A 23,440-nucleotide genomic window follows, 5' to 3' on the forward strand; every position below is an offset into this window, starting at 1 on the left:
TGGAATGAAAGGACTGTTAGAATGATCATGGGACACTAACAGTTTTTGGACCTCAGGCCATAGTGTGTTTTGAAGGAGGTGGTCCTCTGGAGGTGGCTCTGTGGGGACACACACAAAATAACAAAGAAAGTCAATTTCAAAAGTATTACATAACTATTATATTTAACATATTCTAAATTCACCCTAATGGGAACCATTTTCCAATTGACTAAAATGAAGATTGTATCTATGTGGAGATTGTATCTATGTCGCTGGCATTTATGATTTTCTTGTGTAACAACCCTAATGTTAAGCAGGGAGGGAGAGAGGGAGTGACAAGAGGGAGAGAATTAAAGAAGAGACACACAGGAGACACGAAACAGAATGAAGAACAGAATTGACCGCCTCAAGACAACGTTCTCTCTTGGATTCTTCACAGCGCTCATCGTTAGCATTTAGCTCCAATGCGTAACCCACAACTGACTATTTCTGAAAAGCCATTTTGTAACAACGACGCTTTATCTCCCAATTTTCAACGGCTGTTAGCTTTGAGGGGTGCTGCGAAATGAGAATCAAAATGTACCCCTTCTCTCATTCTCCACCCATGCCAAGACAACTTCACTATCTACTCCTGCAGACACAGTGTGTATCCCAAATGGCACCCTATTCCCTATGGGGCTTGGTCAAAAGTAGTGCACTATGTAAGGAATAGAGTGCAATTTGGGACGCAAAAACTTACGCAACCCTTACTCTCCTTCATTACACATGACATGTAAAGCCTCGTTCCCTCGCTGTTATTTGTCCCAGGCTTCCTGTTTCTCCCAAACTGTTCCTTCCCTTAATCCTCTCTAGTAGTTAATCAGAGACATGGCATTACTCTGTTAAGTGATTATTGTGTTGACAACTCACTATTGTGTTGACAACTCACTATTGTGTTGACAACTCACTATTGTGTAAACTCATTATTCTGTTAACGACTCATTATTCCGTGTCCACCTCATTTCCCTCTCCCCGTAGCCCTGTACATGCAGACACACATAGCCCTGTAGCCTAGTCATTGATATTATAACTTCGCTCTGTGCACACACACACACACACACACACACACATTAATATCCTAACTCTGTAATCCTATAAGACTTCATTGTAATGATGATCTCAAGATTATAAGGAGATTTTTACAATGAATGACAGCGCATGACACTGTTTGACTAGAGGCAAGGCACCCAAAGCTCCCCATCCCTTGATTCTCTTACATTGTGGATTTATTCCTCCTGTTATTGTTTCTATTATTTTCCTTCTTTTTTTCTCTCTGCATTGTTGGGAAGGGTCCGTAAGTAAGCATTTCACTGTTAGTCTACACCTGTTGTTTACAAATCATGTGACAAATACAATTAGATCTGTCACTCATCTTCCTCTCGCTAACCCTCACTCCACTCTTTACACTGTCGCTCCCAGTCTCGCCCTCTCCCCCAGTCTCGCCCTCTCCCCCAGTCTCGCCCTCTCCCCCAGTCTCGCTCTCCATCTCTTTCCCACTCCCCTCGCCGTCATCCCACCATCCTTCTCTTCCTGCACTGCTTCTCATCCTTATTTAGTAATTACATGTCTCCAGGTGCTCCGATTCATCCCCCTCTTCTAAAATGCAGGCATGGAGAGCAGAGCATAGCAGAACAGAACCTAGCAGAACAGAACCTAGCAGAACGTAGCAGAACAGAACCTAGCAGAACAGAGCATAGCAGAACCTAGCAGAACAGAGCAGAACAGAGCAGAACCTAGCAGAACAGAGCAGAGCAGAACCTAGCAGAACAGAACCTAGCAGAACCTAGCAGAACAGAGCAGAACCTAGCAGAACAGAGCAGAGCAGAACCTAGCAGAACAGAGCAGAACAGAACCTAGCAGAGCAGAACAGAACCTAGCAGAACAGAACCTAGCAGGGCAGAACAGAACCTAGCAGAACAGAACAGAACCTAGCAGAACAGAACCTAGCAGAACAGAGCAGAGCAGAACAGAGCAGAACAGAACAGAGCAGAACAGAGCAGAACAGAACCTAGCAGAACAGAACCTAGCAGAGCAGAACCTAGCAGAGCGAAACCTAGCAGAACAGAACAGAACCTAGCAGAACCTAGCAGAGCAGAACAGAACCTAGCAGAGCAGAACCTAGCAGAACAGAACAGAGCAGAACAGAACCTAGCAGAACAGAACCTAGCAGAACCTAGCAGAGCAGAACAGAACCTAGCAGAACAGAACAGAACCTAGCAGAGCAGAACAGAACCTAGCAGAACCTAGCAGAGCAGAACAGAACCTAGCAGAGCAGAACAGAACCTAGCAGAACAGAGCAGAGCAGAACAGAACAGAGCAGAACAGAACCTAGCAGAACAGAGCAGAGCAGAACAGAGCAGAGCAGAACAGAACCGAACAGAGCAGAACAGAACCTAGCAGAACAGAACCTAGCAGAACAGAGCAGAACCTAGCAGAACAGAACAGAACAGAGCAGAACAGAACAGAACCTAGCAGAACAGAACCTAGCAGAACAGAGCAGAGCAGAACCTAGCAGAACAGAGCAGAGCAGAACAGAGCAGAGGCATCTAATAACTAGCCAGTCACAAAGGCTGGATATCATTGTCCCTTAAAGGAATAAAGAGAAATATGGAGAGAGTGAAGGAGAGATGGGCTGCACTGACTGAGGCAGTGTAGAAAGGAAGTTTATCCCATCCCAATAAAACACAGTATTAAGGTTTATGTAGGTCTTATGTATTGTGGGAGCCATGCCTCAGACAAATGCGGCTTTTAAATGGGCCTAATATTCTAATATGGATGGTAAGTTTTCAGTATACAATACCATTAAGGGTGAGAGGGTGGAAGTAGGACTCTTGGTATTGGTCAGAAACACTGTTGAACCCGGTTCCGTCCTCTTCATTGGTCTTGGGAACAAGATCACCTGTCAATCAAAATAAGAAACTATCAAAATCAACCAGATGTAACGAGACATTGACCGTTATGTGCAGAAAGACCACGTTTAGGATGGACTTAGAGCCGTACCTTGAAACACAGCCTTATTGGAGAGACCTAGGGCAGGGGTACTGGCCCCTTCTGGTTGATCTACAGTGTCCTGGGAAAGAGAAACAGACACAGACATACAGGGGAGAGGGGTCAAAGGGGAATTTCAATGTTCTAGGCTCTTTCCCAGTTAATTTCACCTCGAGTCCTCGCATCCTTTTCCCTTGCCTCCTGTTCAAAATGCATTGGAGAAGAAGGTCCGGGGGGAGGGATCTTCTCCAATATGGCTGATGGGGAGGCATGGACATAGGATGCGAGGAATCATGGAAGGACAAATTGAGATTGAGGCCAACAGTAGCCATTGGGGGTGATGTAGGAAGCAACTGGCGTTGATTGACACACTGCTCAACCAATAACAAAACAGAATGTTGGTACTTTGACCAACAGCAAAGCAGGATTTTGGAACTACTACTCACACTGGAGGCCAGCAGTTTCGCCAGAGGTGTGCCAGAGATGTTTGCAAAGTTCTCCACAAAGTTGCGGGGGGCGCGGAACACCCGGAGGACCTTCTCGTCGGCCCCGGAGACGTACTGGAAGCGGCCCACCATGGCCAGACACTGCATGTCATAGCCGTGAATCTGGGGGCGAGAGATCTCGTGCCAGGTAGGCTGTAGTTAAGACACAGGGGACAGAGGGGAAGAGCTACTGAAACATACTGAGATACAGTATTACAGTTAGCGATCTCATTCCAGGTGGGCTGTGGGAAGGGGGAAAGAGATACACTACATAACCAAAAGTATGTGGACACCTGCTCGTCTAACATCTTATTCCAAAATCATGGGCATTAATATGGAGTTGGTCCCCCCCTTTGCTGCTATAACAGCCTCCACTCTTCTGGGAAGGCTTTCCACTAGATGTTGGAACATTGTCTGCGGGAACATGCTTCCATTCAGCCACAAGAGCATAAGTGAGGTCGGGCACTGATGTTGGGCGATTAGTCCTGGCTCGTAGTTGGCGTTCCAATTAATCCCAAAGGTGTTCGATGGGGTTGAGATAAGGGCTCTGTGGAGGCCAGTCAAGTTCTTCCACACTGATCTCGACAAACCATATTTGTATGGACCTCACTTTGTGAACGAGGACATTGTCATGCTGAAACAGGAAAGAGCTTTCTCCAAACTGTTGCCGCAAAGTTGGAAGGACAGAATCGTCTAAAATATGTCATTGTATGCTGTAGCGTTAAGATGTATCCTTCACTAGAACTAAGGGGCCAAGCCATAAGACTCCTGAACATCTAATCAAATGGCTACGCAGACTATTTGCATTGCCCCCCCCCCCCACCCCTTTTTACACCGTTGCTACTCTCTGTTACTATCTATGAATAGTCACTTTAATAACTCTACCTACATGTACATATTACCTCAATTACCTCGACTAACCGGTGCCCCCGCACATTGACTCTGTTCCGGTACCCCCTGTATATAGTCTCGCTATTGTTATTTTACTGCTGCTCTTTAATTACTTGTTACTTTAATTTCTTATTCGTATTTGTTTAACTGCATTGTTGGTCAGTAAGCATTTCACTGTAAGGTCTACACCTGTTGTATTAGGCGCATGTGACTAATACAATTTGATTTGAAAACCATGAAAAACACTTTTTGAATGCCTAGCTCAGAATGACCTTTCCAAAAGTTGTTTATATATTATAGAGATCAGTCCATTCGGGAGCCAAGATAATTTATTTATAAATCCCATCATTAGATGTTTGGTAGTTGGGTTTCCCAAGGGACTCCATAGGCCAGCATAGACGACCTAAATTGAAAATATCGAAAAAAGGAGTTGCCTGGTGTAATAATATTTGGAAGATAAAATGCACAACGCAGGAGATGAGAGGACTAGGATTGACGATCAATAGGAGTTGGTTTTCAGTTCAACATCTGTTTAGGATCTGTGGGATGTCAGTCATGAACTCAGAGCTACGTGTGTTACGTGGGCCACGTTTTCATTGGTCTGTACATTGAGTCTGGAGTGGGATACTTGTTATTATTAGCCAAGTTGTCCGGCAAGAACTTCTGATTTGCCAACCCCAGGCTAGGGTGGAGGGTTATAAGTGGCATCCTGTCCTTCGTTCTGTGTGGAAACGCTGAGGACAGGGTGAGACTGAACATCTGACTCCCAGCAAAACATCTTGATTTGTCCTCTCTGAATAAACCTATTTTTCTCTCCCTGATTTGCTTTATAATAATTAGCTGGTTGCTAAGCTGAATCAGGTTAGTTACAACTGGGGATGGAGCAAAAACCTACAGGAGGGTAGCTCTCCAGGAACAGGATTAGAGAGCCCTGGGTTACATGTACCTGTGTTTGGTCCTTCCGCTTCCAGGGTGTTAGTAGCCTGGTGGTCTGGTCCGACCCTACACTGAGGATGAATTCCCCCTCAGGGTCCCAGCTCAGGTCCTGAACCGCGTTGAAGTGACCAGATATCACCACCCCTGGACTCCACTCTCCCTGGGACATAACAAACAGACAGATACAGAGAGTCAGTGACCACAGGTATCTGCCAAAATAAAGGAAACACCAACATAAAGTGTCTTAATAGGGCGTGGGCCACCACGAGCCACCAGAACAGCTTCAATCCGCATTGGCATAGATTCTACTAGTGTCTGGACCTCTATTGGAGGGATGTGACACCATTCTTCCACAAGAAATTCCATAATTTGGTGTTTTGTTGATGGTGGTGGAAAACGCTGTCTCAGGCACTACTCCAGTCTCTCCTATAAGTGTTCAATTGGGTGACAGACACACACCCTTTAAACCCCCGATGCTCCTTTGAGACACCTTTTTCAAAGTCACTGAGATCTCTTCTAGTCATGGTAGACAAAATAATGACCCTAAGCATGATGGGATGTTAATTGCTTTATTAATTCAGACAGAAACAGATTGAGTCAGTGACCAGATATCACCACCCCTGGTCTCCCCTCTCCCTGGGACACCACACACAGACATGCCCTTTTCACACTGCTGAGACAGGTAACTGGGAATCAGACCCGATACCTTCTCCACACTATCCTGGCGACCCCAACCACACACACTGTGTTGACTCAGATGTGTTTCTTTCATGTTGAACCAGGCCAGTACAGATCAGCTCAGTTAGACTCAGATCAGTGTGAAACAACAAGGATATAACAGAGTAGTCTGCCACTCAGTCGTTCTGGTTCCCAGGGTAACAGAGTAGTCAGCCACTCAGTCAGGTCTGATGCCCAGGGTAACAGAGTAGTGAGCCACTCAGTCAGGTCTGATTCCCAGGGTAACAGAGTAGTGAGCCACTCAGAGTCAGGTCTGATTCCCAGGGTAATTGAGTAGTGAGCCACTCAGAGTCAGGTCTGATTCCCAGGGTAACAGAGTAGTCAGCCACTCAGAGTCAGGTCTGATTCCCAGGGTAACAGAGTAGTGAGCCACTCAGTCAGGTCTGATTCCCAGGGTAACAGAGTAGTGAGCCACTCAGTCAGGTCTGATTCCCAGGGTAACAGAGTAGTCAGCCACTCAGAGTCAGGTCTGATTCCCAGGATAACAGAGTAGTGAGCCACTCAGTCAGGTCTGATTCCCGGGGTAACAGAGTAGTCAGCCACTCAGAGTCAGGTCTGATTCCCAGGGTAACAGAGTAGTCAGCCACTCAGAGTCAGGTCTGATTCCCAGTCATACTCTCCAACAGTCTGGGTCTTTAGTCAGTTTAATTACACTTAGCACAGTCTCTCTCTCTCCCTCCCTCATTTGGGACAGACCCACTACTGTGCAGTTTAATCATTAGTCTATCTTCACAATCAGGGGGCTATGTGAAGTGTCGTTGGCACTGCACTGCTGTACAGTCCCAGAATTCTCACCTCTTTGTCGTGGTTCTGGTGCCAGAGATGTAGAATAATGAAATAGAATAGAAGTCTCACCTCTTTGCCGTGGCTCTGGGTCCAGAGATGCAGCGCTCCGTGAAAGGCATGGGCCAGGATCATGGATCCATCTGGACTCATCTGACAACCGTAGAAACCCAGTGTGTTTCCCCCCACCTCCCCTACACGCACCTGGAGAGGAGAGAGAGAGAGGGAAGGAGGGAGGGGAGGGAGGGAGAGGAGAGAGAGAGTGAGCGAGCGGGAGGGAGGGATGTTTAAATACAGCAGTCAGTCGTCGTTATCTAAAGTAAAAGTACAGCTCCAGACAGTCCACCTGAACCCACACACATAACGGTCTGGTCTCAGCTGTGTGATGATCGTTACATTTTTGGGGTCAGAACCTTTGCGTCACAGCAGTCTCACTGCGGGAACAACAGAAAGCAACATTTTATTTTGCACATTTGACCCTGCTGGAGCAGTTTGTTTGGGTCCCATCTCTTGGGTCATTGCCAAAATACACAGCTTTTAAGGAACTTTTTTGAGAGTCAGAGCAGTAGGGCCAGGAGTTTTTCCAAAACACATGACATTAGGACCAGTGGTGTAGTGGAGGTTAAATGACATTAGGACCAGTGGAGGTTAAATGACATTAGGACCAGTGGAGGTTAAATGACATTAGGACCAGTGGAGGTTAAATGACATTAGGACCAGTGGTGTAGTAGAGGTTAAATGACATTAGGACCAGTGGTGTAGTGGAGGTTAAATGACATTAGGACCAGTGGTGTAGTAGAGGTTAAATGACATTAGGACCAGTGGTGTAGTGGAGGTTAAATGACATTAGGACCAGTGGTGTAGTGGAGGTTAAATGACATTAGGACCAGTGGTGTAGTAGAGGTTAAATGACATTAGGACCAGTGGAGGTTAAATGATATTCAGACCAGTGGAGGTTAAATGACATTAGGACCAGTGGTGTAGTAGAGGTTAAATGACATTAGGACCAGTGGAGGTTAAATGACATTAGGACCAGTGGTGTAGTGGAGGTTAAATGACATTAGGACCAGTGGTGTAGTAGAGGTTAAATGACATTAGGACCAGTGGAGGTTAAATGATATTCAGACCAGTGGAGGTTAAATGACATTAGGACCAGTGGTGTAGTAGAGGTTAAATGACATTAGGACCAGTAGTGTTGTGGAGGTTAAATGACATTAGGACCAGTGGGGTAGTAGAGGTTAAATGACATTAGGACCAGTGGTGTAGTAGAGGTTAAATGACATTAGGACCAGTGGTGTAGTGGAGGTTAAATGACATTAGGACCAGTGGTGTAGTGGAGGTTAAATGACATTAGGACCAGTGGTGTAGTAGAGGTTAAATGACATTAGGACCAGCAGAGGTTAAATGACATTAGGACCAGTGGAGGTTAAATGACATTAGGACCAGTGGTGTAGTAGAGGTTAAATGACATTAGGACCAGTGGTGTAGTGGAGGTTAAATGACATTAGGACCAGTGGTGTAGTAGAGGTTAAATGACATTAGGACCAGCAGAGGTTAAATGACATTAGGACCAGTGGAGGTTAAATGACATTAGGACCAGTGGTGTAGTAGAGGTTAAATGATATTAGGACCAGTGGTGTAGTAGAGGTTAAATGACATTAGGACCAGTGGTGTAGTAGAGGTTAAATGACATTAGGACCAGTGGTGTAGTAGAGGTTAAATGACATTAGGACCAGTGGTGTAGTAGAGGTTAAATGACATTAGGACCAGCGGAGGTTAAATGATATTCAGACCAGTGATGTAGTGGAGGTTAAACACACGTAAACCTTATTTACGCCCATTTTCTGGGAAAAATGCATTGAAAGTATAGGGAGCGTTACTTTATCCACCTAGACCGATGATCAGCGTTTACAAACGTATTTTTTTCTACCACTACATCACTAATTAAAACTCTGGACCTAGCTCGTTCGAGGCTAGTCAGGCAAACCTCCTGACCGTACTAATAAGAAACGACCAATAGATAATCCTAGGTATTAGAGCTATTGTCCACTGATTTACAGTGCCTTCAAAAAGTATTCATACCCCTTGACTTATTCCACATTTTGTGTTACAGCCTGAATTAAGAACAGTAACTCGGCCACTGAAAAACATTGTCTTCTAGATAAGCAATTGCAGTGCATATTCGGCCTTGTGTTTAGGTTATTGTCCTGCTGAAAAGTGAATTGATCTCCCAGTGTCTGGTGGAAAGCAGACTGAAACAGATTTTCCTCAAGGATTTTGCCTGTGCTTAGCTCTATCCCATTTATTTTTTATCCTGAAAAACTCCCCAGTCCTGAACGATTACAAGCGTACACATAACATGATGCAGCCACCACCATGCTTCAAAATATGGAGAGCGGTACTCAGTAATCTGTTGCATTGGATTTTCCCCAAACATAACCCTTTGTATTCAGGACATGTATCTTCTAATGCAATAATGAAAGCAATCCCAGTGCTCCATATCACATTAAACAAATGGGCGCCAAAAAGCGCATAGCCCGAGAACATATTAAGACTAGACTTGGATTTGTGTAAATTGGATTTGGGTGGGAGAGCCTTTAACCTGGGAATGTATTCGCTCCATACAAGTAGGTTACGTCTCAAATGGCATCCGAATACCTATCAGGTGTCGGCAAAAGGCGACCCCGCCGGTGATTTAGTAAAACAATAGAACAATGAATTGGATTTTTGTTTTTAGTCAAAAAAGACTAACATCACCAGGAATTCAGCTAAACATTTTCCTAAATATTCCCATGAATAAACATATGTGATTGTGTCTCGATGTAATCAAGCTATGAAATTAATGTTATTTTCAAATACATCTCTTTTTTGGGCTTAGTTGTGATCAATTTGCAGGGTACAAATGATTTGAATTATGTTCCGGCCACCCGACCATCCGCTTCGACAAAAATCGGCCTGCGGCAAACAGAATACAATCTGGTCTTTCAACATCACAAGCACCTGCTTCACACTTTAATAATGGTGCAGTACATTTATGTAAATCTATATAGAGAGAAATGATGTACTGGTAGTTCAATGGAAAATGTGCAGTTTATAAACTAGAGACAGAATGCTTTCTTTTCACAGGTGGAGTAAGTCTATCATCAGCACCCATATTCAAAAGAGTGCTGATCTAGGAATAGGCCCCCGCCTGTCAATAAAAGGCTAAACTAATCCTAGATCAGGACTCCTACTCTAGAACGCTTTATGAATACGGACCCCAATTTGGACAATTTCCCAATTAAGTAATTTGCCAATTAACAATAACCAAATGAAGAGGACCTTTCAGGCAGAGAGAATTCTGGAGCAAAAGAGGATTATAATTGAGTGATAACATTTAAGACATAATAAGAAAATGTAATCCAAATGAAGTCATCGCGTGTACGGGTCCAGCTCCTGACAGTAATATCCAGGGGGAAACAATATTAAAAACCTAAATCAAAATAACAAGAAAGCCTACATTAAAAACACTTTCTTGTAGGCTGTGTAACCAGGGCCATTTGCAGAAGGATTAAAGTGCAACACAGAAATAACTTTCACTCAGCAACATCTACCACACTAGTAAACATACGAGTATTAAAAAAGAAGAAATACAAACAGATATTTGCTCAAACTCAATATTTGCTCAGGAGAGTATAACGCATGAAGAAAACACATACAAGAACCTTGCTATATTGTCATTTCCAACTAGGCCTAAATCTTTGTTCATGAAGAGTTCATGAAAGCCTGGGTCCTATACCGATTGAGCTGCTCATCAGGTCACACCACTCAACCTACCGGACCATGCCCTTTTACAGAACCCTGGATATAGTCTCTAAAGTGATGTAGTCGGGCTGTTTTGGAGAATATAGTGAGACAATTAAAAGCTTTAGACGACCCTAGCAGCTAAACCTGGCCCAAAGGAAGGGATCCGGTCCAATCAATAGAGGGCTGATAGAGAGAGAGATAGAGGGGATAGAGAGAGAGAGAGATAGATAGAGGGGAGAGAGATAGAGGGGATAGAGAGAGAGAGAGATAGAGGGGATAGAGAGAGAGGGGAGAGAGGGAGAGAGAGAGAGAGAGAGAGGAGAGAGAGAGAGAGAGAGAGAGAGAGAGAGAGAGAGAGAGAGAGAGAGAGAGAGAGAGAGAGAGAGAGAGGGGATAAAGCGAGAGAGAGATAGCGGGGATATATATAGAGAGAGAGGATAAAGCGAGAGAGCAATGGGGGGGGAGAGGGGAGAGAGAGAGAGAGAGAGAGAGAGGAGAGAGAGAGAGAGAGAGAGAGAGAGAGGATAAAGCAAGAGAGAGAGGGGATAAAGCGAGCGAGAGTTGTAAACTTGGCAGTAGAAACTCTTAACAGTTTATTTCACCTCTCAGCTTCCCTATCAAATCGAAGAAAACCGAAGAAAATGAACAACAATGACAAATGGTTTGATGAAGAATGCAAAAACCTAAGAAAGAAGTTGAGAAACCTGTCCAACCAAAAACATAGAGACCCAGAAAACCTGAGTCTACGCCTTCACTATGGTGAATCACTAAAACAATACAGAAATACACTACGGAAAAAGAAGGAACAGCACATCAGAAATCAGCTCAATGTAAAAAAACACTAAACAAACACAAAGAATTATCTATCCAAAATGGAAATGTATGGGTAAACAAACCACTTATCCAATATTTTTGGCTCTATAACAAAGAACACACAGCAAATACATACACATGATCAAATACAAACATTATAATCAACTATTAAAGTCTACGAGAACCCATTGGATTCTCCAATAACCTTGAATGAAATACAGGACAAAATAAAAACCCTCCAACCCAAAAAGGCCTGTGGTGTTGATGATATCCTCAATGAAATGATAAAATATACAGACCACACATTCCAATTGGCTATACTAAAACTCTAACATCATCCTTAGCTCTGGCATCTTTCCCAATATTTGGAACCAAGGACTGATTGACCCAATCCACAAAAGGGGAGACAAATTTGACCCCAATAACTACCGCAGGATATGCATCAACAGCAACCTTGGGAAAATCCTCTGCATTATCATTAACAGCAAACTCGTACATTTCCTCAGTGAAAACAATGTACTGAGCAAATGTCAAAATGGCTTTTTACCAAATTAAAGTACGACAGACCACATATTCACCCTGCACACCCTAATTGACAAACAAACCAACCAAAACAAAACAAAGGCAAAGTCATCTCACGCTGAGTGGATTTCAAAAAAGCCTTTGACTAAATTTGGCATGAGGGTCTGCTATACAAATTGATGGAAAGTGGTGTAGGGGGAAAAACATACGGCAAAATAAAATCCATATACACAAAAAGTGTGCGGTTTAAATTGGCAAAAATCACACATTTCTTCCCACAGGGCCGTGGGGTGAGACAGGGATACAGCTTTAGCCCCAACCTCTTCAATATATATACACAGTTGAAGTCGGAAGTTTACATACACTTAAGTTGGAGTCATTGAAACAAATGTTTCAACCACTCCACACATTTCTTGTTAACAAACTATAGTTTTAGCAAGTCGGTTAGGACATCTACTTTGTGCATGACACGTATTTTTTCCAACAATGTTTACAGACAAATTATTTCACTTATAATTCACTGTATCACAATTCCAGTGGGTCAGAAGTTCGCATACACTAAGTTGACTGCGCCTTTAAACAGCTTGGAAAATTCCAGAAAATGATGTCATGGCTTTAGAAGCTTCTGATAGGCTAATTGACACCATTTGAGTCAATTGAAGGCGTACCTGTGGATGTATTTCAAGGCCTACCTTCAAACTCAGTGTCTCTTTGCTTGACATCATGGGAAAATCAAAAGAAAAATCAGCCAAGACCTCAGAAAATAAAATGTAGACTTCCACAAGTCTGGTTAATCCTTGGGAGCAATTTCCAAATGCGTGAAGGTACCATGTTCATCTGCACAAACAATAGTACGCAAGTATAAACACCATGGGACCATGCTGCCGTCATACCGTTTAGGAAGGAGACACATTCTGTCTCCTAGAGATGAACGTACTTTGGTGCGAAAAGTGCAAATCAATCCCAGAACAGCAAAGGACCATGTGAAGATGCTGGAGGAAACAGGCACAAAAGTATCTTTATCCACAGTAAAACGAGTCCTATATCAACATTACCTGAAAGTCCGCTCAGCAAGGAAGAAGCCACTGCTCCAAAACCGCCATAAAAAAGCTGGACTTTTTGCAACTGCACATGGGGACAAAGATCGTACTTTTTGGAGAAATGTCCTCTGGTCTGATGAAACAAAAATAGAACTGTTTGGCCATAATGACCATCGTTACGTTTGGAGGAAAAAGGGGATGCTTGCAAGCCGAAGAACACCATCCCAACCGTGAAGCACTGGGGTGGCAGCATCATGTTGTGGGGGTGCTTTGCTGCAGGAGGGACTGGTGCACTTCACAAAATAGATGGCGTCATGAGGGAGGAAAATTATGTGGATATATTGAAGCAACATCTCAAGACATCAGTCAGGAAGTTAAAACTTGGTTGCAAATGGGTCTTCCAAATAGACAATGACCCCAGGAATACTTCCAAAGTTGTGGCAAAATGGCTTAAGGACAACAAAGTCAAGGTATTGGAGTGGCCATCACAAAGCCCTGACCTCAATCCTATAGAAAACTTGTGGGCAGAACTGAAAAAGCGTGTGCTAGCAAGGAGGCCTACAAACCTGACTCAGTTACACCAGCTCTGTCAGGAGGAATGGGCCAAAATTCACCCAACTTATTGCGGGAAGCTTGTGGAAGGCTACCCGAAATGTTTGACCCAAGTTAAACAATTCAAAGGCAATGCTAGAAAATACTAATTGAGTGTATGTAAACTTCTGACCCACTGGGAATGTGATGAAATAGATAAAAGCTGAAATAAATGATTCTCTAATATTATTCTGACAATTCACATTCTTAAAATAAAAGTGGTGATCCTAACTGACCTAAGACAGGACATTTTTACTATGATTAAATGTCAGGAATTGTGAAAAACTGAGTTTAAATGTATTTGGCTAAGGTGTATGTAAACTTCCGACTTCAAATGTATGTCAACGAATTGCTGAGGGCACTAGAACAGTCCGCAGCACCCGGCCTCACCTTACTAGAATCTGAAGTCAAAAGTGTACTGATGATCTGGTGCTTCTGTCACCAACAAAGGAGGGCCTACAGCAGCACCTAGATCTTCTGCACAGATTCAGCCAGACCTGGGTCCTGACAGTAAATGTCAGTAAGAAAGAAGAAAAAAAAGGTCCAGTTGCCAGGACCACAAATACAAATTCCATCTAGACACCGTCGCCCTAGAGCACACAACAAATTATACATACCTCGGCCTAAACATCAGCGCCACAGGTAACAAAACTGTGAACGATCTGAGAGACAAGGCAAGAAGGGCCTTCTATGCCATCAAAAGGAACATAACATTTGACATACCAATTAGGATCTTGATAAAAATAGTTGAATCAGTTATAGAACCAATTGCCCTTTATGGTTGTGAGGTCTGGGGTCCACTCACCAACCAAGAATTCACAAAATGGGACAAACACCAAATTGAGTTTCTGCATGGAGAATTCTGCAAAATATCCTCCTTGTACAACGTAAAACAACAAATAATACATGCAGAGCAGAATTAGGCCGATACCCGCGAATTATCAAAAAAAAGAGCCGTCCATAACAAAGCCATCACCTACAGAGAGATGAACCTGGAGAAGAGTCCCCTTAGCAAGCTGGTCCTGGGGCTCTGTTCACAAACACAAACACACCCCACAGACAGCAACACAATTAGACCCAACCAAATCATGAGAAAAGTTCATTATAGAATGCTATTTGGCCCTAAACAGAGAGTACACAGTGGCAGAATACCTGACCACTGTGGCAGAATTTTCAATGATGTTTGTTCTTCACTGGTTGCCCTTTTCTTGTGGCAACAGGTCACAAATATTGCTGCTGTGATGGCACACTGGGATTTCCTGACCACTATGACTGACCCAGACTCAGTGAGCATAGCCTTGCTATTGAGAAAGGCCACCGTAGGCAGACCTTGCTCTCAAGAGAAGACAGGCTGGCCACAAAATGAGGTGGAAACTGAGCTGCACTTCCTAACCTCCTGCTAAATGTATGACCATATTAGAGAGACATATTTCCCTCAGATTACACAGATAAACAAAGAATTCGAAAACAAACCCGATTTTGATAAACTCCCATATCTATCTGTGCCATCACAGCAGCAAGATTTATGACCTGTTGCCACAAGAAAAGGGCAACCAGTGAAGAACAAATACCATTGTAAATACAACCTATATTTATGTTTATTTATTTTCCCTTTTGTACTTTAACTATTTGCACATCATTACAACACTGTATATATACACACACACAATGACATTTTTCATGTCTTTATTCTTTTGGAACTTTTGTGAGTGTAATGTTTACTGTTCGTTTTTATTGTTTATTTCACTTTTGTATATTATCTACTTCAATTGCTTTGGCAATGTTAAAATATGTTTTCATGCCAATAAAGCCCCTTGAATTGAGTGAGTGAGAAGGGGCTAAAGAGAGAAGGAAGGGATAGAGAGAGAGAGTAGTAGTAGTGGTATTAGTAGCAGAAGCAGTAGTAGTAGCAGCAGTAGTAGTAGTGGTAGAAGCAGTAGTGGTAGTGGTAGTAGTGGTAGTGGTAGAAGCAGTAGTGGTAGAAGCAGTAGTGGTAGAAGTAGTAGTGGTAGAAGTAGTAGTGGTAGAAGCAGTAGTAGTAGTGGTAGAAGCAGTAGTAGTAGCAGCAGCAGCAGCAGTAGCAGTAGTAGTAGTAGAAGCAGTAGTAGTAGAAGCAGTAGTAGTAGAAGCAGTAGTAGTAGAAGCAGTAGTAGTAGTAGTAGAAGCAGTAGTAGTAGTGGTAGAAGCAGTAGTAGTAGTAGTGGTAGAAGCAGTAGAGGTAGAAGCAGTAGTAGTAGTGGTAGAAGCAGTAGTAGTAGAAGCAGTAGTAGTAGTGGCAGAAGCAGTAGTGGCAGAAGCAGTAGTAGCAGAAGCAGTAGTAGTAGTGGCAGAAGGTAGAAGCAGTAGTAGTAGTGGTAGAAGCAGTAGTAGTAGTAGCAGCAGTAGTAGTAGTAGTAGTAGCGGTAGTAGTAGTAGTGGTAGAAGCAGTAGTAGTAGAAGCAGTAGTAGTAGTGGCAGAAGCAGTAGTAGTAGTGGCAGAAGCAGTAGTAGCAGGAGCAGTAGTAGTAGTGGCAGAAGCAGTAGTAGCAGAAGTAGTAGTAGTAGCAGCAGAAGCAGTAGTAGTAGTAGCAGTAGTAGGTATACTCTTAGTCCTCCTCAAGTTGGATTTTGGGTTGAAATTTGAATAACAGTCACCAAACATTAGGCCTACAAATTCCCTCTCCTTGTAGCGTAATGATACATGTAACCTGGGGGCCATAGCAGCAGCTTGGCAGGGAGGTTTTTAGTGCCAACTTCATTATTCTCCCTCCTAGAGGCCCAGCCATCAATGACCTTCAAAGACACATTTCTGTTGATCCTAAGGCTGCGATAAGGCGGAACTAACGACTGCTATAAATCTGTCCGCTTTCACTTGAGTGGCACCAATCTCCCCCAGCCATTCAGGGGATAGACGACCAGAAGAGACCCATCTCCCCCAGCCATTCAGGGGATAGACGACCAGGAGGGACCCATCTCCCCCAGCCATTCAGGGGATAGACGACCAGGAGGGACCCATCTCCCCCAGCCATTCAGGGGATAGACGACCAGGAGGGACCCATCTCCCCCAGCCATTCAGGGGATAGACGACCAGGAGAGATCCATCTCCCCCAGCCATTCAGGGGATAGACGACCAGGAGAGATCCATCTCCCCCAGCCATTCAGGGGATAGACGACCAGGAGGGACCCATCTCCCCCTGCCATTCAGGGGATAGACGACCAGGAGAGACCCATCTCCACCAGCCATTCAGGGGATAGACGACCAGGAGAGATCCATCTCCCCCAGCCATTCAGGGGATAGACGACGAGGAGATACGAGGGGGGACAGAGCGATGCAACATTAACCCGATTGATTTTTATTCCACACACAACAGCCCCGCCGTAAATCATGCAAAATTCACAGAAGCACACAACAAAAACGACATCAGTCTTGTTTAACAGGGAAAACAATATGGATGCGAGGCGCAACGCGGGCTCTTATCGCGGGTAGAGGGGGAGGAATAGAACAAGAACTACAGAAAAGAGGGGGAGGCATATTTCATTCTTCAAGAGAAAGGAGGGAGAGGGACTGAATGATGTCTGGAAACGAACGAGAAGGCCATACGGTACAGTAAAGAGATGCTTTGACCATCTACAGGTTTATACAAAACAGCCTTCCTCTATTGGTTTCTTCCATCTAAGGAGTTTTCCCTGGCCTTTGCTACTGTCTCTGCTTGCTCTTTGGGGTCTAGGCCGGTTCCTGTAAAGCACTTTGTGACAACTAGATAAACAAATTTATTTACCTACACGTACAAATTACCTCGACTAACCTGTACCTCCTCACATTGACTCGGTACTGGCACCCCCTGTATATAGCCTCGTTATTGTTATGTAATTGTGTTAGTTTTTAACTTTTTAATTGTATTTCTTACTTTAGTTTATTTGGTAAATATTTTCTTAACTCTATTTCTTGAACTGCATTGCTGGTTAAGGGCTTGTACGTAAGCATTTCACAGTAAGGTCGACACCTGTTGTATTTGGCGCATGTGACAAACAATTTGATTTGATTGGTTGACAGATACTCAAAGACAAGAGGTTTTGGTCTCAGCATTGACTCCCCGTCAAAATAAAGGTTAAGTAAAATAAAAAGAACACACGTACAGACACACGAACACAGACAAACATACACAGACAAACATACAAACACAGACAAACATACAAACACAGACAAACATACGAACACAGACAGAGGTCGACCGATTCATCGGAATGGCCGATTAATTAGGGCCGATTTCAAGCTTTCATAACAAACACACATATATATATATATATATATTTTTAAGACCTTTATTTAACTAGGCAAGTCAGTTAAGAACACATGCTTATTTTCAATGACGGCCTAGGAACAGTGGGTTAACTGCCTTGTTCAGGGGCAGAATGACAGATTTTTACCTTGTCAGCTCGGGGATTCAATCTTGCAACCTTACGGTTAACTAGTCCAACGCTCTAACCACCTGCTTTACATTGCACTCCACAAGGAGCCTGCCTGTTACGAGAATGCAGTAAGAAGCCAAGGAAAGTTGCTAGCTAGCATTAAACTTATCTTATAAAAAACAATCAATCAATCATAATCACTAGTTAACTACACATGGTTGATGATATTACTAGTTTATCTAGCCTGTCCTGCGTTGCATATAATCGCTTAGGTACACGTTGCTCCAACCATAAACATCAACGCCTTTCTTAAAATCAATACACAAGTATATATTTTTAAACCTGCATATTTAGTTAATATTGCCTGCTAACATGAATTTATTTTAACTAGGGAAAATGTGTCACTTCTCTTGCAACAGAGTCCAGGTATATGCAGCAGTTTGGGCTGCCTGGCTCGTTGCAAACTGTGAAGACTATTTCTTCCTAACAAAGACACCAGACTTCGCCAAACTGGGATGATTTAACAAAAGCGCATTTGCGAAAAAAGCACAATCGTTGCACGACTGTACCTAACCATAAACATCAATGCCTTTCTTAAAATCAATACACGGAAGTATATATTTTTAAACCTGCATATTTAGCTAAAAGAAATCCAGGTTAGCAGGCAATATTAACCAAGTGAAATTGTGTCATTTTGCGTTCATTGCACGCAGTCAGGGTATATGCAACAGTTTGGGCCGCCTGGCTCGTTGCGAACTAATTTGCCAGAACTTTACGTAATTATGACATAACATTGAAGGTTGTGCAATGTAACAGGAATATTTAGACTTAGGGATGCCACCCGTTAGATAAAATACGGAACGGTTCTGTATTTCACTGACAGGAAAAACGTTCTGTTTTCGAGATGACAGTTTCCGGATTCGAACATATTAATGACCTAAGGCTCGTATTTCTGTGTGTTTATTATGTTATAATTAAGTCTATGATTTGATAGAGCAGTCTGACTGAGCGATGGTAGGCAGCAGCAGGCTCATAAGCGTTCATTCAAACAGCACTTTTGTGCGTTTTGCCAGCAGCTCTTCGCTGGGCTTCAAGCATTGCGCTGTTTATGACTTCAAGCCAATCAACTCCCAAGATTAGGCTGGTGTAACCGATGTGAAATGGCTAGCTAGTTAGCCGGGTGCGCGCTAATAGCGTTTCAAACATCACTCGCTCTGAGACTTGGAGCAGTTGTTCCCCTTGCTCTGCATCGGTAACGCTGCGTCGAGGGTGGCTGTTGTCGATGTGTTCCTGGTTTGAGCCCAGGTAGGAGCGAGGAGAGGGACGGAAGCTATACTGTTACACTGGCAATACTAAAGTGCCTATAAGAACATCCAATAGTCAAAGGTATATGAAATACAAATCGTATAGAGAGAAATAGTCCTATAATTCCTATTATAACTACAACCTAAAACTTCTTACCAGGCATACAGACACAGGCATACAGACACACGAACACAGCCACACGAACACAGCCACATCTGAGGGAGGGAGGGATGCTCTGGTCTATTGGTCTCCCCAGTCCCTAATTACCAGTATGACTCGTTAGTACTTGGTGATTTACACCACCCCACTGCTCGCCCAGCCCTCCGCAAAATTTCACCAATTACTCTAATCATCATGGAGGGGTGAGGTGTTAATTAAGACGTAGCCAAGGTTGGTCATGTACTGCCTGGCAAGCTCAGTGGACCTTTAAGTTCTGGGGTGTGTTCAGTAGGGAACGCCATAGCAAAACGTTTCATAACGGAAAATGAAAACAAGCGTTTCTTATTAGACAAGTTCTGGTTGTTCCTCCCCCATTTCACTTTCCTTTTAAAACCTTTTCTCCTCACTGAACATGAACCTGATCTATACTAAATAAAAAATATATAAACGCAACATGCAACAATTTCAACGATTTTACTGAGTTTCGTTATATGAACTGTAATCAGTCAATTGAAATAAATTCATTTGGCCCTAATCTATGGATTTCACATGACTGGGCAGGAGTGCAGCCATGGATGGGCCTAGGAGGGCATAGGATCACCCACTTGGGAGCCAGGCCCACCCACTCAGAATGGATTTTTCCCCACAAAAGGGCTTTATTACAGACAGAAATACTCCTCAGTTTCATCAGCTGTCTGGGTAGCTGGTCTCAGACGATTGTGCAGGTGAAGAAGTTGGATGTGGAGGTCCTGGGCTGGCGTGGTTACACATGGTCTGCGGCTATGGACATACTGCCAAATTATCTAAAATGGCTTATGGACGAGAAACGAACATTAAATTCTCAGGCAACAGTTCTGGAGGACATTCCTGCAGTCAGTATACCAATTGCACGCTGCCTCAAAACATCTGTGGCATTGTGCTGTGTGACAAAACTGCACATTTTAGAGAGGCCTTTTATTGTCCCCATCACAAGGTGCACCTGTGTAATGATCATGCTGTTTAATCAGCTTCTTGATATGCCACACCGGTCAGGTGAATGGATTATCTTGGCAAAGGAGAAATGCTCACTAACAGGGATGTAAACAAATTTGTACACAAAATTTGAGAAAAATAAGCTCTCTGTGCGCATGGAAAAATCCTGGGATCTTTATTTTCAGCTCATGAAACATGGGACCAACATTTTACATGTTTCGTTTATATTTTGGTTCAGTATAGAAAGGGATATGTATCCTTCTGGTGCAGACAGGACATGAGAAAGGCCTTAGCAATGTAATCTATCCCAATTGTGAATGTGTCATTGATAACAGTGACAAAACTTTTCCCGCTGTCTGTGTGCTTCCATTAAGCTGGACTTTGTCCAGCACTTTTTAAGTGTGGGGTTTTTGAGATTGTAATATCCTTTGAGAAAAGAGTATTATTAATGTGAATTACACCTATTGAGCTTTCCACTGGATGTGAGCACAGTGGGGAGGAAGAAATCTGCAATTAGATGTAAATCATTGAGGTGTACAATAACAGACATTGGCTTCCTTTGTAAGGTTTCTCCCCGTTTGAAAAATGAGGGGGGGAAAAAAATAAACTGTTGACATATCTTATGCACTTTCACACTGAACAAAGACAGGAGCTATTCCAGGTGTGTTTTCATTCTGCCTTGTTGTGTCCAAAGCCCTGGCCAGAGGAGCAATGTTATCTTTTCCAGAGACCTGCTGCTGCTTTTCCTTCGATTGACGACCTTGTTCTAATCAACGTCGGGTGTAGGAGCCTGGAACACTTTTTAACTTTGTTGCAGATCCTTATCAGTCTCCTGGTGTCAAGATAAGCAGTATTATCAGTCTCCTGGTGAGAGCGGAGGAACTGAATTTCTGCCACCGTACGCGCAAACGCCAAGATCAAACAAACTCCATGTCATTGATCACCTGTAGACTGTTATCCTTCCATCATCATTCCACTTTTCATCATCATCTTCTGCTCTGAGAATGCCACTCAAAGCCCTGTTCAGGTTGGATTGGGGTGAGGGCCTGGCCCTATATTCAAAGTGTCTAGACTGAGTGCTGATCTAGGATCAGCTTTGCATTTTTGATTACAATGAATAAGTTTACAAGGACAAGGTGGACCTGATCGTAGATCAGCACTCCTACCATGAGATGCTTTATGAATATGGGCCAAGGCCTGCTTTTAGGCTGATAGCCAGTGAGGGGGGTCATCACTATCTAGCCATGCTACACAACAGGGCTCTACGCTGACTTAAAAAATACTTTTTTTTTTTTTTTTTACAAGGAGCATGTGCGCGCCTAAGTTGAAAAATGTAGGCACACACACAAAATAATTTGGGAACACAATACAAAATAGTAGAGGTAATAAAGCTAGAATCCTTCATGATTCTAGGTGTTCTGGTGCTCCCCAATAGAAACAGCATGTCGCACAGCTAATTATCTAGGCACATACGCAAGTCAAATGTTTGTACAGTAGAGCTCTGCAAAGTTCTCTCTGACATTGGGATTTAAACATGATTCTGGTGATAAAGCCGACTATGGCCTTTGTAGTAGCACACTCATCTATTGATTACAGGAGATGTTAAGAGTGGAGGAGGAGAAGAAAGGTTATATAAGGTCCCTCCCAGAATTCAACACTCCTGAAACTCAGGGGCAGATGGGGAGAAACTTACATCTTCCACACTTCTGTTAAATTTAGCCCAGCACTGAGAGAAACAGCAGATGTTCTGAGAGAGAGAGAGACAAAAACCGAGAGACCGACATACAGAGAGAGACAGAGAGAGACACAGAGACAGAGAGAGAGAAGAGTGTGTGTGTGGGGGGGTGACCTTTACCAGAGGTCTGTGTCCTGAACGCCACCCTATTCCCTCTTTAGTGCACTACTTAAGACCAGAGACCAAAGTAGTGCCCTATAGGGAACAGGATGCTGTTTGGGACACAACCAGAAGTAGACACTGACCTGCTCCACCCACACCCCTGAGCCTTCCTCCTGAGCCCACAGGATCATGGTCTTGTCCATGGAAGCAGAGAGCAGGCTCAGAGACTGGTGCTGGTCGCCACCTGTAGGGGAGACAAAGAGCTTCACAATGAAGGAACACAGTAGTGAAATTGCCCCTAGATGCTGATCTGTAGGATCAGGCTGATCTGTAGAAGAAACGCATGTTGGATGGATAAAAACATCATGAAAGTACCGCAGCGGACAGACAGTGAGTGATGTGAACTATTAAGAGTTTAGGGTTCGCCCTTTCTGATTTCATGGGTGTGTGGAACAAATCTCTCCCTCCATCCCCATGAAATCATTTAGTATGACACCTCGGCATCACAGTGAAATAAGTCAAGTGTTATCTGGGGAACAAATGGCGTATAGGTTGACAGTAGAGTACCTTTGATGACAGGGGGCTGCCAGTGGACTCCATAGACCTTGTTCTCGTGGCCGGCAAGAACTGACTCTAGCGTCACTGCAAACGCTGAGGAGGCATCTGGGGCAAAAAGACAACATGCATGAATCTAAAGTCAAACGGTATGATTGTACAATCACAAGCTCCATCCATATTTGTGTTAAAAGGCATGTTTTAGAATTGTACGGTTGTTGCCAGGGATTGAACAATCCAAATGTCCCCTGATTAAAATAATAATACGACATTTAAAATACATTTAAATAAAAAAGCATCAATCCAATGAACATCGACATTAATGATCACGTGATTCTTGATTCTTCTTGCTAGACAGACATTGAAACAGACTGTGAAAGTGACTCAAACCTGACGTTTTGATTTAGTCATTCATTTTTAATAATTCTAATGAACACATTTTTCTAATGAAACCTGATACTGTCTGCTCACCATTCTGTGTCAGTGTAAAGACATCTTCAGTCATCCTAATGGTGCGTTCGTCCTGCACGTTTCTCTTCGTCCTAGACTTGGCAACCAGCCTCCAAACCCGGATCAGACAGTCCTGAGCACAGCTGGCCAGTAACAGATCGCCGTCTGCCAGCATAGAGGTA

At 43.5% G+C, this 23,440-nt stretch overlaps 1 protein-coding gene across 1 annotated transcript in view; it reads right to left on the bottom strand.

Moving 5' to 3' along the window:
* elp2 (elongator acetyltransferase complex subunit 2) overlaps window positions 1-23,440 on the bottom strand; it is a 44,999-nt gene that overhangs the window by 15,425 nt on the left and 6,134 nt on the right. Inside the window, exons 8-16 of the mRNA XM_014178573.3 lie at window positions 23,280-23,423; window positions 22,821-22,916; window positions 22,397-22,497; window positions 6,912-7,043; window positions 5,329-5,478; window positions 3,453-3,644; window positions 3,019-3,088; window positions 2,819-2,917; window positions 41-98 (exon numbers count right to left, since the gene is read on the bottom strand). Coding sequence (XP_014034048.2) covers window positions 41-98; window positions 2,819-2,917; window positions 3,019-3,088; window positions 3,453-3,644; window positions 5,329-5,478; window positions 6,912-7,043; window positions 22,397-22,497; window positions 22,821-22,916; window positions 23,280-23,423 — 1,042 coding nt within the window. The remainder of the gene's footprint in view (window positions 1-40; window positions 99-2,818; window positions 2,918-3,018; window positions 3,089-3,452; window positions 3,645-5,328; window positions 5,479-6,911; window positions 7,044-22,396; window positions 22,498-22,820; window positions 22,917-23,279; window positions 23,424-23,440) is intronic.

Source organism: Salmo salar, chromosome 27, assembly GCF_965601325.2.
Source record: "Salmo salar chromosome 27, fSalSal1, whole genome shotgun sequence".
NCBI classification, from domain to species: Eukaryota; Metazoa; Chordata; class Actinopteri; order Salmoniformes; family Salmonidae; genus Salmo; species Salmo salar.